Source organism: Sarcophilus harrisii, chromosome 1 (assembly GCF_902635505.1).
Source record: "Sarcophilus harrisii chromosome 1, mSarHar1.11, whole genome shotgun sequence".
Classification (NCBI taxonomy): Eukaryota; Metazoa; Chordata; class Mammalia; order Dasyuromorphia; family Dasyuridae; genus Sarcophilus; species Sarcophilus harrisii.
In genome coordinates, this window is record NC_045426.1 from 90,306,822 (window position 1) to 90,322,931 (window position 16,110).

The 16,110-nt window shown below is 32.7% G+C and overlaps 1 protein-coding gene across 5 annotated transcripts in view; it reads right to left on the reverse strand.

Annotated features, from left to right (window-relative positions):
• Nucleotides 1-16,110, reverse strand: part of SETD2 (SET domain containing 2, histone lysine methyltransferase) — a 132,588-nt gene that overhangs the window by 40,059 nt on the left and 76,419 nt on the right. For 3 of the 5 annotated variants that reach the window (XM_031960600.1, XM_023497992.2, XM_031960621.1), the window contains exons 13-14: nucleotides 972-1,020; nucleotides 91-271 (exon numbers count right to left, since the gene is read on the reverse strand). In XM_031960600.1, the coding sequence (XP_031816460.1) occupies nucleotides 91-271; nucleotides 972-1,020 (230 nt within the window). Of the gene's footprint in view, nucleotides 1-90; nucleotides 272-971; nucleotides 1,021-16,110 lie in introns of those variants that run through there. The other 2 variants (XR_004233112.1, XR_004233113.1) reach the window with 2 other exon arrangements.

Here is a 16,110-nt window from a genome sequence, read left to right on the forward strand (position 1 = left end):
TCCAAATTCCTTCCTATAAGAATTGTGGACTGTATACTTAGGTATTTGTCTCCTTAATCAGATCATAGAGTAATTTGTGCTCCTACTTACCTATCATCAGGTCTTTTTGTTCCTCGTTCATAAGCAGAAGGTGGTGGTGAAAGGGAACTTCTTCGTTTCTTTTTTTCTTTGCTCTGTGTTTGCCTTTCTGGTTCTCTTTCTCTGGATCGGTTAGGAGTCTTTGGAGTAGTTGCTTGGTCTCTGAGACTTACATTATCCCTTCCCCGATCACCTGAAAGAAAAAGTGGTCAACTAAAACAACCAAGTCAACAGAATTTTCCACTTTAGTATTATAAAAGCAAATTAAATGAACTCATAACTTATCCTAGATGGGTTGACAACTTTGAAAGATATTTTTAGCCATTACCAGAAAGATAATGGAATAATTCCTTTCTAAAATTTCTCTAATCCAAAACTCAGAAGTGCCAGAAACATAGGGCCAACCATAGATATCTGGGTTACTCCACTGGAGATCTTTCAGATTGACCATATTTAATCAACCATTTCTGAAGCTATCTAAATTTACCAATGTCTAGCCCACATTAATCTCATCATTTCCACAAGAAGAAAATGAGATAATTTATTCAAAACTTATTAAAACTCTCTTTACAACACCCCTATGATTTTGGCAAAAGAGCTTAAAATTTCAATATAAAAAAAGTATGTATATATTATATTGAAAGAGAACTTTCTAGAAGGACATTAGAGAAAACCTATTTCAACTTTAATAAATTTTAATAAATGAAGGAATTAAAGTACCCAAAAGGCCTTCATCCACAAATATTTATTGATTACATTATATTACTCACAAAGAAAGAATAGTTCCCAAAGTCCCTCAGGCAACTCTAAGTCCAACTAGGGAAACATTCAGTAGAAAAAGGATACATTTAGTGCTACATAAACCCACCTGTGGAGAATCAATGAATACATACCATTGTTTTCTTTTTCAGTTTGACTCTTTTTTGGAATTCGATATACCTCCTAAAAATAAATCAGAAGAAAGGTTAGTTTTGTGGAAAAGATAGCATTTCAGTTGTTTGACAATGATAATCATTTTACATGGCAAGAGAGAAATGAGAGGGAGTGGATATAATTCATACAATACTTTAATAATATTCACACTTAATGGGTTTTCAATAAGAATAATTAAGGTCTAGATAGTGTAAGGGGTTAAGGAAATAGGTACAAACATTAGAGATTTATGTACAGGAAGTTTCAAAAGACATTTACTTTCACTTGTATCTAACATAGTCCATTAGTTTTAAGATTTAAATGACTAATAGCTTGTTATAGTTTCTCAAGAATTTTCCTTGATTGCAATTTATGACTTGGGATCCTCATATATAAATTGGAATTAGTTTTACTAATTTTGCTTGAAGAAACAGTATAAAGAAGAAATAACAATAGGCTTTTCTCATACTTAACTACAAAGAGGAAAAGGGAATTTTAAGTGACTAGCATTCAGAGGGTCAAGTTTACTGAATTAATAAGGCAGACCCATTCCCTGCTGAACCATTTTCATTTTTATAAAATACTTCTTTTAAAATGGGCTGCTTTCCTGTCATTTCTACTTACTGGCTCTAGTTCTGTACTTTACATCAATGCTAAATTTATTTCTTTTTTCTATAAAACTTCTTTTCAAATGCTTAATGATCACTACCAAATTCTGTTCATAGATTTTCCATCAACCATTCATCCAATGACAGTTTCTTGTCATTCTGGTCACTTCCTCCTTTCCTTTGGACACTCTTGGATTATTAGTCATTTTTTTGTGAAATGGAACCATTTGGCAATCTGGTGATCCTAGGGACCACTGCTTGGAATCTTGGGCTTTTCTTAAATCAGAAATGAAAGAAATGCTAAATTTCAGTTAAAGATTAGGGAAAATAAATAAGTTTATATTTATAAATATGTATACACACACACACACACACACATATATATATATATTGAAAAGTTCCTGATATAAGTTCATAGGCCTCTCCCTCCCCTTGCCAAAGACTTTTCCAGAAATTTCACAGAATCTGTAGACCTAAGAGCTCTTGCTATAAAAGTTAATACTCTTTTAAGAACACTAATACATATTTGGTCAGAGTATTTCTGCAACAACTAGTGGCTAAACTAGAACTATTAAATTCCTAAAACCTTTTACAAAGAGGATTGAAAAGAGATAAAGTAAATTTTGGGGGAAAATTTTCTCCCCCCAAAAATTGTTTTTTACTTTGTTTGTTTTGGTCAAGGCATTTGAGGTTAAGTGACTTGTCCAGGATCACACCGCTAGTAAGTATTAAGTGTTTGAGGCCAGATTTGAAATAAGTCCCCCTGACTCCAGGACTACTGTGCTATCACTTTAGACAAAAAAATGTGCCATCTAGCAGCTCCATTTTAAGCTGTAAGTTAATGATAACAACTATATTTTTCTGAAGCAGGGGCAATTTGCACCCTTCAACCTACAAGTGATGGGATCTGGAGCTAAGAGTTGGAGAGAAACATAATAGAGAGGATAGAGAAGGCAGTGCTCAAGACTAGATAACCTTTTACAAAGAACTTGAACTTGTGATTAGAGAAACATATACTTGGGAGTTTGGCAAGGTACTTTAATAGGTCCTGGCTCCAAAAGAAAGTGAAACATGGTCTATTCTCAACAATGAAGTATATGAAAACCAAATACATTCAACTTCTCTCATTTCTAGGAACCTGACATAAAACTGACCTATCAGGATATATACTTTCAATTCCCAATTTTAGCTTTGCTCCATTTCTGTGACATTAACTCCAAGCTGGGCCTTCTTGGCTACAGAACTCTATGGGTAATCAAATGCAGCACAAAGATCAGGCATTTCTTAAAAAAAAAAAAGGAAGGCCTCAGGCTCAGGGACAGGTTTTCAAGTATGCCAGGGCAATGCAACAAATGAGGCTGAGACAATTAACTGACATGAACATTATCTTTCAAGTATCTGACATTCTTGGCTATATGTAATTGTATATTTCTTTCAAAAAGTTCAAGCACCACAGTATGGAAGGCAATACACACAGCACTGGAAACTTTTTACAAAGATTAACGATATTCCTCTTAATCAAAACACCACCACCATCACCAATAAACAAACAAAATGAGTAAAACTGCTATTTTGGAAAGCTGAAATCAGTAACTCAAACTATTTAAAAACATTTACCAAATGCTGTTGAAAACAGAACCTAAAAACTAAATCCTTGACATCAATAAATTATTCCCATCATTCACATTGACAGCAGTACAAATAAAAGTAATGAAAGGTAGAAGCAATACCACAATCTCTCTTGTATAAATGTGACAATATAAAGTGATTTTCAAGACAAGAGCTAATGAATTTTTTACTGGAAAATGAGAAATGCCTACCACAATGTGTTAATCAATAAAGAGCTCTTGGATTTTCAGAAAAGCTATTTTATTTCAAGAGTTTTGTCAAAAATATGAAAGGAATAGAAAATATGCTAAATTTGAAATCTGAAAAACCAGGCAAAAATCTTTACTCTCAGTTTTCCTCATCTATAAAATATCACTTTATTACAGCTAACATTTCCACAGCACCTACCATGTGTCAGGGATTGTACTAAAAGCTTTACAAACTTCTCATCTTATTCTCATAGTCTTGGGAGATAAAAGCTATTATTATCATCTCTATCTTACAGTTGAGGAAATTAAAGCAGAGAAATATTAACTGACTTGCCCAGAATGATATAGCTAGTAAATATCTCAGGCCATATTTGAAACCAGGTCTGGTGCTAAATTAAATCCACTATGCCACCTAGTTATATCTCCCAAAATAAAGGGATTGGAATATATGACCTCATTTGCCTTCCTAAAAAATACCAATAAAAAATTATCTTTGACATTAGCTTAAGCGATAACTAGATTTTGTAGAAAAGAGAAGAGAAACAATTTATGTTCTATCCCTGGATTCTCCTTATTTAACAAAACCCCAGTTTCACTTCAAGACCCTAATAAAATCTTAGAATATTTTCTTAAGAATTCTAAGATTGTGGGGTAGCTAGGTGGCGCAGTGGATAGAGCACCAACCCTGAAGTCAGGAGGACCTGTGTTCAAATCAGATCTCAAACACTTAACACTTCCTAGCTGAGTGATCCTGGGAGTGATAAGTTAAGTCATTTAACCCCAATTGCTTCACCAAAAAAAAAAAAAAAAAAGAATCTTAAGATTGTATATTAAAGAACTGAAGATCACATGTTAAAAATACAGATCTAAACACTATCAACTTTCATTAACTTGTACTGTCAAATAATCAAAAATGTTTCCAAAAGCAAGTAACATTACACTAAATAAGCCCATGAAGCAATAGCACTTTTATGTTGCTTGAATACATTTTTAATAAGATCACAAAAAAAAAAAAAAAAAGAAATTTAGTAATCTCTATTTTCACATAGTCTTAGGAATATGAAAGTTTTGGGGTTTGGAAATAAAATTTTATTCTCCCCCATTTTTAAAGGAATATAAAATTTCAGAGACTAATCACTTATAAAATACCATGGAAAGAGAAAGGGCTCAAAACAAGCAGAGGCACTAGAACAAAGAACACACACAAAGCAATGAAGATATTGAATGATTGTTACCTTAGAAATAACACAAACTTTGCTTGAAATACTCTCTCCCCAACTTTGCCTGTCTTTCTCTAAAGTAACCACTAATAATTCATCTTTGACAGATCTTTCCCAATCCTTCAATTCCAGTACTTTTCCATTGTTAAAATTATTTTCTATTTATCCTGTATATAGCTTAATTTGTATATGTTTTGTTTTCATATCATCTCCATCAAACTGTCTGCCTTTAGGATAGAGACTACCTTCTGCCTCTTTTTGTATCCCCAGCATTTTGCAAAGTGACAGGCACATTGCAGGTACTTAATATTTACTAATTTGACTGAATATTAGGCAAATATAAACAAAAAGTCGGCAAAAAAAAGTGGAAACAACACTAGTCTAAGAATCAGATTTAGATGCAAATTCAAACTCTAAGTTACTTGTGTCTATTTTTTTTTTAATTTACCTGTTAGCTGCAAAAATTTTACGACAGTCTTCTTAAGAGAAAATCTCAAATAATGGGTGATTAATTAGAATAGTTCAGCGTGGTTTTTCCATGCTAAAATCACATTATCTCACTTGGTCCATATTACAAACTTCAATTTGGAGCTACGAATTGACTTCCCTTATACTAAAACAAAAACAATTATTTCTGAAGAGCAGTGTAAAATTTCATTTTTTATTCTATGGATTTCTAATTGGCTCAGCTGATGAAATACATCTTATCAGGTCAGGGTCACCTTTTTTAAAAGCTTCTGAATAGCATTTTCAAGTCACTGAGTCTATCTAACTCTCTCATGTTACAGATGAGGAAACTGAGTCCTGGAGAGATTAAGTTACTTGCCAGGAATAAAGCAGAACTGGTTGGGAAAGGATTTAAATATATCTGGACTCCTAGTCTTATGCTTTAACTACTACAAAATACTGATGTAATTGATATATTTAAATATATATTTATATAGATATATTTAAATATATTTAAAGATATATTTAAATCCTTATTTAAATCCCTAGATAGATCCCTAGATTTAAATATATTTATCCCTAGATAGAGCACATAAACTGGATTCAGGAAGAGCCAAGTAGTTCAAATATGTCTTACTGGATAGTCAATCAATGAGGATTTATTCTAGGTGCTAAGCACTGTGCTAAACACTGGAGATACAAAGAAAAGGCAGAAAATAATCCCTGCACTCAAGGGGCTCACAATCTAATGTGGAGAAAGACACAATATGCAAATATGTACAAATAAGCTTTGTAAAGCTAAACAAGAAATAACAGAAGGAAAGCACTGGATCTAGAGTCTGCAAGATCCAAGTTCACATCTGATCTCAAATATCTACTAGCCAAACATCTTACTTAACCCCTATATCTCAGTTTGACCAACTATAAAATAGGGATAATAATAGCATCTATCTTCTTGGGTTTTTATGAAGATCAAATAGATAATATTTATAAAGCATTTAGCATATTGCCTGATACACAGCAAGCATTTAATAAATTCTTTCATTTTAAGCCATACTTTATCTACATTTCTGAAACATTAACTAGGTTTTCATGTATCTTTAAGGGAGTAAAAATTTACTAGAAATATAGAGTAAGACTCATTTTTGGTGTTTTTAACCCTTGCACTCAATCTTATCATGCAGTTTTGTTTTAAAAACCTCCACAATAAATAATATAATCTATTAGCTGGTGATCTGTAGTAAGTTCATGTATGAAACTGAAATCTATTCCAATCAGTCTGTCCTCATGTAATAGACTTCATTAGCCATTACTAGAGACTTTGCACAGCCCTCCCTCACTCAAATCCAATTCACTTACATATCATGGCATCACTGTTTTGATATCATGGTCCTCTTCGAGAACAACAGAAACACAAACAAGAACAACCAGAGACTTAGAAATATTCTTGTTGCTGATAAAGTAGAGAGGAAAATGGTAATCATGGATTCCTTAAAAGTAGAATTAGGTGTGGTATATGAATATTATGGAATATTACTGTTCTGTAAGAAATGACCAACAGGATGATTTCAGAAAGGCCTGGAGAGACTTACACGAACTGATGCTGAGTGAAATGAGCAGGACCAGGAGATCATTATATATTTCAACAACAATATTACATGATGACCAGTTCTGATGGACCTGGCCATCCTCAGCAACAAGATCAACCAAATCATTTCCAATGGAGCAGTAATGAACTGAACCAGCTACGCCCAGTGAAAGAACTCTGGGAGATGACTAAAAACCATTACATTGAATTTCCAATCCCTATATTTATGCCCACCTGCATTTTTGATTTCCTTCACAAGCTAATTGTACAATATTTCAAAATCTGATTCTTTTTGTACAGCAAAATAACGGTTTGGTCATGTATACTTATTGTGTATCTAATTTATATTTTAATGTATTTAACATCTACTGGTCATCCTGCCATCTAGGGGAGGGGGTGGGGGGTAAGAGGTGAAAAATTGGAACAAAAGGTTTGGCAATTGTCAATGCTGTAAAGTTACCCATGCATATAACCTGTAAATAAAAGGCTATTAAATAAAAATTAAAAAAAAAAAAAAAAGTAGAATTAGGGAATAATATGCTGAATTATTTCAAGAGAAAAAAAATTTTTTTCCCATTTCATCCCTTGAAGATTCTATGAACACTTCTTTAGACTGAAAAATTTAAAACAGATATATAGTACTGTAGACTTCTCATGTAAAACTTCCATAGATATCTCTCAAATTTCTTGGCCAGTGTGTCTTTAACTGCTAAGGATAAGGATCTCTCTTACACTTTATTCTATAATTTTACTTCCTCTTGTTCTACCATATTAAAAGTATGCAGGTCATATCTTTAATTAGAAGTATGAAGTCACTAATGATCTTCTGTAGATCAGGTTGATTATAATTATAAAGCTTAGTTTTTGGACAAAGGAAGCCAGGCCGTATACTTTTCAAAGGTTTGCAATTCATGATCAATACAACTTGATATATCGTAATACTATCAGTAAACTAAATGTTGGAGGGGAAAAAATTGACACGTAGATATACATAGAAGTAAACATAGATACACATACTATTTTTCAATAGTTCGAGGATCCAAAATTTTGGTCAAGATGAATATACTCACTCTTCGTTCTAGTAAGGTTGTTAACTCCCTTTGTAACTTAATATACAGTCTATGAGTGCTAAGGTGGAAAAATTCTACATCTTATTACCAAGGTCAGAAGTCTTTGACTTTTCTAAGTTGTCGAATAGACAGATCCACACTCAACACTTTCAATCTTAAGACCTCTCATGCTCCATTAACAAAACCCTGAGAGACTAACATTGCCTGCCCACACCTATGCCTCCACCCCAAACACACATACCAGTCATACTCACTTTGTAGAAATATATGCATATACATACATAACAAAATTCCTAATATTAAAATATAACAGTGTGGTAAAAGTCATAAAAAATTGCATGAAATTCTCTTTTCCCTTAATAGGAACTACACTGAAATTATTCCAGAACAATAGTATAATGCAAATCTGGCAGATGAAGTAAAATGCAAAGTGTAATGGATTTGAATCTAGCTCAGATTCTAGTTCTGTTGTTAATAGGCATGTAATTCAAGCCATGCAATTACTTCTCAGTCTTGATTTCCCCATTTGTAAAATGGGGATACATTTGCATTGCCTACCTCAAAAGTATTATTCTGAGGATCAAATTAAGAGTGAATGAAAAACACTTTGCAAATTGTAAAGCACAATGTTAAATGCCAGGTATTAGTCAAAGAAAATGCCACAAAAAATAAATGGATGTTAAGTTTGATACATTTCTCTAGCTCTCATGAGGAAAAATAAACTACCACATAGATTGACTTTATAAGACCATAATATCCTAGAGTTGAAAGGGATTGGTCACCATCTAATCCAAATCATACCACAGAAGAATATTCACTACAATATATTTTATCAATAACTATCCATAATTCCATTTAATATTAACTGTAGATAAGATAAAATATTTGGAAGTCTATTTGCTGAGACAAACCCAGGAACTTTATCAACACAATTACCAATTACCACCAAATGAAGTCAGATCTAAACAATTAAAAAATTATCAATTGCTCATGGATAGGCTGAGCTTAATACAACAAAAAAGACAATTCTACCTAAATTAATCTATTTATTCAGTGTCAGATCAATCAAACTGCCAAAAAGATTACTTTGTAGAGCTAGAAAAAACAGTAACAAAATTCATCTGGAAGAACAAAGAGTCAAAAATAACAAGAGAATTAATGAAGGCAAAATGAAAAAAGGCAAAAGAAGATAGTCTAGCTGTTCCAGAGCTAAAACTATACTATAAAGTGGCAGTCATCAAAAACATTTGGAATTTGGCTAAGAAACAGAGTGGTAGATCACTGAAATAGGTTAGATACGCAAGACATAATAGTCAGTGACTATAGTAGTCTAGTGTTTGATAGCCCTAGCTTCTGGGCTAAGAACTCACTATTTGACAAAAACTGCTGAGAACACTAGAAAATAGTACGACAGAAATTGGGCATAAACATCTTATACCTTATACCAAAGATTGTTTGAAATGAGTTCAGTGATTTGAACATAAAGGGTGATACTATAAGCAAAAAAGGAGAACAAGGAATAGTTTACCTGTCAATTCTTTGGAGAAGAGAGGAATTTATGACCAAACAAATAATAGAGAACATTACCCAAATGCAAAATGGGTAATTTTGATTACATTAAATTAATAAATTTTTGTACCAAAAAAAATTCAGTCAAGATTAGAAGGGAAGCAGAAAGCTGGGATACAATTTTTACAGCCTCATTTAAGAGAACTAACTCATTTTTATAAGAATACAAAGTATTCTTGTATCAACTACAACAACCAACTTGTTTCAACTGATAAATGGTCAAAGGATACAATTTTCAGAAATTAAAGCCATCTATAGCCATATAAACCATCCAACATTTCCTTTAAGAAGTTCAATGAGGGGAAACTCACTATCTTCCTAAGGCATTATGGATACTATAACTCTTTCTGTTGAGAATTTTTGCAGTTTGCAATGCATTCTACATAAATTCTGATTTGAATCTCAAAATCCTGAAAGGTATTATTAAGATTTTATACAAAAGGAAAGTAAAATAGAGGAAGGAAGAAAGGAAGTTAACTAGATTTGCCTATGGTCACAAGGCTAGAACCCTAGTTTTCTTAACAATCTCAAGTACTTTGTCTATTAAATCTCCACAGAAAAGTATACAGAATAATTTGGGCTTAAATAAATCTTTTGATTCCTTTTTACTTCTATGCTTTGAAGATATTCTCTTATCTAGTTAGAAGCTTTCCTCCTAGGAGTACCTCAATAGCATAGTGGATAGAGCACCAACACTGGAGTCAGGAGGATCTGAGTTCAAATCTGACCTCAGACATTTAATATGTACTAGCTGTGAACCCTAACTCTTCCCCCCACCCCGCAAAAAAAAAAGAAAAAGAAATTTTCATTTTATTTTCACCCCAATTAATGCATCTTTCAAAGTATCTCCACCCCAGTCCTTGTTATCTTGCCCCCTCTTCTCTCTCATGATCTTCTTCCCTTATCTTTGAAATAACTAAAGTTCCCCTTATACACAAAGCATAAACTTGCAACAATTAAATCTGGAAAATGATAAAGCAAATCATGATTTAAGGTTCTGTATGAAACACTTATTCACTGTGCAGGATTTATATGAGTCTTGTAAAAACTCTAAACATAATTTATGTTATCTAAAACTCAGCACACATTTCAAAACTAAAAACACTTGTTAGATCATATATGTTGACTTGTACCCCTTCAGATAAGTTACTTATTAGAAAGACATATTAATGAGACCAAGCTCTCTTCCTATCATATCTTCAGCACTCATATTAGAAATCTAAATTTATTAAGAGATCAGAAAATGACATTAACTACTTTAAAAAGTACTTCTGCTTACCAGCAGAGCAACCAAACTGACTTAAAATTGATTAAGATTCATGTCAAATACACACCATGCTAATTTAATACAAGAGAAATGACAATAATATATCTAAAAAATTTTACTTTTCATATTAAATTATCAATAGAGGTTACATTTTAGATCCAGGAGGAAAAAAAATAACAAGACTCACTTAGGACAAGAAAAATTCAAATAGTCAAAAATTTTAAGTGAAATAATGAGAATCAAAAATTAGGCAATATATGTAAAATGCTTACAAAAGAGACATCAACTTTGGTGCTACCTCCTTCAGTACCGTCAGTAATCCTCTACTTTTTTGATTGCAGAGCTGGAAGTCAGATTATAAAACTTTTCCCAAAGCCTATATCTAAAGAGAGCTCTAAGACTCAAATCCACCATCTGTTTTCCCCCAGCTTCCATTCCTTAGATTATACCTTGTTCCTAAGCCTGATAGTCCCTAAGTTTACCTCTTTCCATTAAGTTGTACGCTCGTGAAGGTAGTGATTGTCTTTCTTTTATTACATTTGTATCCTCTGTCTAATAATCCCAGATCTCAAAAAGTACTAAAAAACAGGAAAATTCTTTGCAATCAGTAAAAACCCCAACACTTTCTTAATCCTTACCCCATTCCCCAATGAAAAGAAATCATCAAGGCATTTTTTTTTAAAATATGCACAAAACATTCAACAGTAAATGAAGACAAGCTGGAGAGCTTGGAAAGTAACTTTATTATTATAATTTTAAAGAAGCAAGCTGTATGTTAGAAATTATAGTTTTACATGTAGTCCTTTTTTTTTCTGTTCCTTAGAGACAAACAAATGTCTCCAAAGAACTTTCTATTCTGATCAGAAACCAAAAGATTTGTTCTTAAGGGGGCAGCTAGGTGGCGCAGAGAGCACCAGTCCAAAAGTCAGGAGGACCTGAGTTCAAATTTGATCTCAAGACTTAACACTTCCTAGCTGTGTGACTGTGGGTAAGTCACTTAACCCTTAAAAAAATGTTCCTGAGAAAGAGAGAATGATGAAAATATAAAGTACTGGACAATATGTCTTAATTCTAACATTTGCTTATTTTTGTGACTTAAAGACCAGTCAGTCAGATGAGTATTTTGCATTAGTAATATTGCCTGATCATAAGAGAAAAAACTTTTTTGGGTTGTAAAGCCATTATATAAAGGTGAGCTGTAAATCATCAATAATCGGTGGAAAAGTATTTTATTAAGCATGTATTATATGCCAGGCACCGAGTTGAAATAGCTCCCCCTCCCCCATTTTTTGTTAAAATAAAGGGGGAAAAATCTACTCCCAAATAATTTACAATATGTATATGAATTGAGTCTTTTAAGAAAATGAGATGAAAACTTATGTTTGATCTTGAATAGTAACAGAGTTACTAGTTTTAGAGCAAAAAGGAGAAGGGGGCAGACCTAAGTTTAAAGAACAATATATTGACCACAATGTGGATGATGGACAACAGAGTGGAGAAGCTCAAAATAAGTAAATCATTAAGATACAATAGTAAAGGTGAGAGGTAAAAGAGTAAACTACAGTAGTGGTTGTATGAATGGAGAAAAGGGGATCAATAGATTACACGGAAATACAATTAATAAGTTATTAGCTATGTAGGGAGATTAAGAATAATATCTTTGTTATCACAAAAACAGAATGCAGGCGTCGTAGATGAATGCTGAGGTGGCAGGTTTTAAAGAGAAATAGGTAAGTTTAGTAGAGGAATAAGGTACATAGGAATGGGGCAACAATGAGTCTCTGACACATTTAGTTTATAAAGTCCAATAGGAAATTAAATACATAGGAATGGAACTCAAGGAAAAGACTGAAGTTGGAAATATATATCTTGGAATCATATAAATCAAATAATTCAAATTCAAGGAACTAATAAGATTACTAAGTGAATACTAGAAAAGGGTCTGGACAATTGTTAGACATGGAAAAGAACAAGGAGAAAGCTTTGACAGGAAAACTCCAAGGACAGACAATCCAGGGAATCAACAGTATCAAATGTTAGAAGTAGAGGATGAGCTACATCATGCATTAAATATGACTGTTAACAGCTAAGAACTCTAATGATGTTAAAGAAACAGAAATTCTAAGGTTCAACAACATCAGTTTAAAGCTTTATAAAGTAGAAGTATTTCTAAACTACTTGGAAAGAAATGTATTGGAATGATAAATTTTCAGAAACAAAAGTGTTAGTTTATTGAAAATAATGGGAGTGAGGAGAAATTTTTAAAGACATTTTCCAAATATTTATATGAAGTAATGGCAATTTTGCATTCCCCTAATTAGCTATGGATTCCTAGAACTGAGAGGTACATATAAATATTTTGTCCCTATGCAGAAGCAGGCTAAGGGAAGATTTTTAAATTTTGCATATTTGATTATTAAATTCAAAATAATTTAAAAAAAAATAAAGCAGCAAAAATTACAAGAAATATTCAGCATCCATACAATTTATTAGTTGCCTATATTTTGGGAATAAATGTCAGTAACTCCCCATGATGATTTTGGTCAGAATATATATTTTTTTGTAAATACCTTTATAATTTTGAAATGAGACTAAAGGTTTTACAGGTTTAATGACTTGAAACCGAATTCTAGAAGCATAGTACAGAAAGGGGTAAACCTTGAAACTGTGTCCCCTGTAATCTGTAAAAGATGATTGGGATCTCAAGCTCTCCCCTAGGAAAAGCATACCTTTCTACTGGCTTCTCAGTGCCAATAAAATTCTCTTTTGTCTCAGATTTTCGGGTTTGCAAATTCTTTTACACTGGACCTGCATTGACCAGAAGGGATTCCCCACCTCAATTCTCACACTTCTTCACTACCACTAGCACTGCATCAGTAAGACACAGGCAACACAGGCCTCCCCATTTGTTTTGTTTTTGAGAGGCACAGTACATAATATCGTGGAAAGGCCACAGGATTATAGTAAAGATCTAGCTGAATGTTCACCTGACAAAGTAGAAAACTGAGGCCCAGAAGGAAAGGCTGTTCAAGGGAGCTTAAAAGTAGATTATCTAAAATCTTCCAATAACCCTTTTGGGCATAATAACATTTGTATTTATCTCCCAAAATCAAAATGTCTTCATTTTCAAAGTTTCCTTTGGTCAGAATGCCCTAATTCCCATATATCTTTTTCTCTCTTTTGAATTTCTATCCAAGTATCAAGTCCCATCTCAAATATTTTTCTAAAAAGCCTTCCATGATTCTGCAGATGGAAATATCATTGTCTCCACCAATCTCACTCTTCTTATTCTATTCTTTATACATCTAATAGTATTTTGGCCATTATAAGGTCTTAAATGACTGTTAAATGAATGTTGATCATTGTGGGGATCACCACAAAGGATACTAAAAAGAGAAGACATTTCCCCCTTATATAAGAATATTGTACATTCATACTGGGAATATTACTTAGAACTCTGGTCATACCATTAGGTTAAGATTTCTGCTTGAGGAATAACTGTAGCTATGTAAAGGATTGGAGAGGGAAAAAAATTAGGGCAGGGACATAAATTAGAAGGCGATAGAATAAGACTTAAAAAAGGTGGTGAGGGTCTAACTAGGGTGGAAATCATTTGAGGGCATCAACTAGAAACAGATACACTACATGTGGTAAGGACATGTGCAGTAAGATTACGGTACTGATTGAATAGAGGAATAAAAGAAAAAGCAAAGAATAAAGAACAACAATGAAGCTCTAAACCCAGATAAGGATGGTAATATCTTGGATAAAAGGAAGGACATTGGAGAGGAGAAGAGGGGGAAGACTGGGCTCTGGAGAAAAATAATGAACTTTGGTTTTGGACACATTCATTTTAGAATGTATGCCATACAGTTCTAAATGTCCAAAAAGCAACAGCTGATGAAGACCTTGAGCTCAGGAAAGATTAGAGCTAAATATAAAGATCTATAACTTATCTGTAAAGAAATAATAATTTAACCCATATAAACTCATAAGGCAACTGAGGGAGAGAGTTCAAAGAAGGAAAAGGGTCCAGGGCAAAGCCTCAGGTAACAGCCACAGTTATGAGTCCTGTGAATGATGATTTAGTAAAGGAGTCTAGGGAGTAGGAGAAAAAGAACCAAGAAGAGCAGACGTTGAAAAATCAGAGAATCACACTAACAGTGCCAAATGATGTAGATTTCCAGAAGGATAAGCAATTAAAAAAAAAAGATCCAATAAATAAGAAAAATCATTAGTAACTCACAAGATAATTTTAATATAATAAAAGATGGGCTGTACCATTGTAAATCAAGTGAAAGTAAAGGAAGGAGAAGTAAATAATACAAGTATTTTTTTTCAAGGAGTTTGGCTGAGAAAGGTAACATCTAAGATAATATCAGGTTTTGAGTTCTAGAGTATTAAACAAGTATGTAGCATAAATAACCTATTTTTTTTTCCAATAAATTATATGGCAAGGTCTTCCATTTGAAAAGAACTCAATCATAATAAAAGTTTTTATGAATCCATTTTAAGAGACAATTAAACTAGAGCTAAAAAAATTTTTTAAAGGAGTTATGAAAAACAAGCTAAGTGTAACTAGCTGCAAGTATGGCAAGAAAAAAATTCATTGCATGAAGAGACTGAAGCATTCATTAGGATAAAGATTATTTTTTACTTTTCTTTGCTTACTATCAATCTTTGCTTACTATCACATAGGAAATACTCAAAATATTTATTGAATGATAAGTGATAATGTGGGTCATACAGCAGCACACTTTCTATTTAAAACTACCTCCTTTATACCATTATCACTTTCATTATTAACATTCTAGCCATATTCTCTCAAATTTGTCTTTTACAATAATTGCCAAAGTAAAATCCTAAGGCACAAGCCTAATTACGCCACTCCTTTGTTACTCACTGCCTAAAATAATCTGATTTTAATCTGCTTGCCCCATTAGAACTACCTAAAGCCTAATTTTCAAAATTTTTTAATGCTATCTTTTTATAATATGGCCAAACTAGACCACCAGTCATTTCCAGATCTTGTCCTCTTCTCTTAACCCCTGGACATTTTCACTTTTCCAAGATTTTTTTATTCCCTCAAAACCTATTTTAAATACCATTGCTTTCTTTAATATCCTGTCAGCTATAAGTGTTAGTTCCCCAATCTTACCCTTTGTACTTCTAGGAATTTTGAAATTTCTGATTTGTATTTTACTTTTCCCATTCGATTAATTTTATCATCCTTGAAGACAAAGACTTATTTTGCATCTTAACATTTCCAGTGCCTACTCCATGCATTATACATAATAGGAGCTCAATAAGTATTTGTTAAATTGATTGCCAAAAAGATAAATGCTTTTCTGAAACTGTAATTATACTATTATCTGAAAGACTGATGACTTCAAGGATACTGAAATATCCTTTATATTTGATGACATATACACTTAAAATTTTCATACTATAAATATTTACTATGTTCCAGATACCTAAAACAATTACAATTTTTTTGGAGTTAATTTCTTCCACTGCCTAGAATTTTCATACTA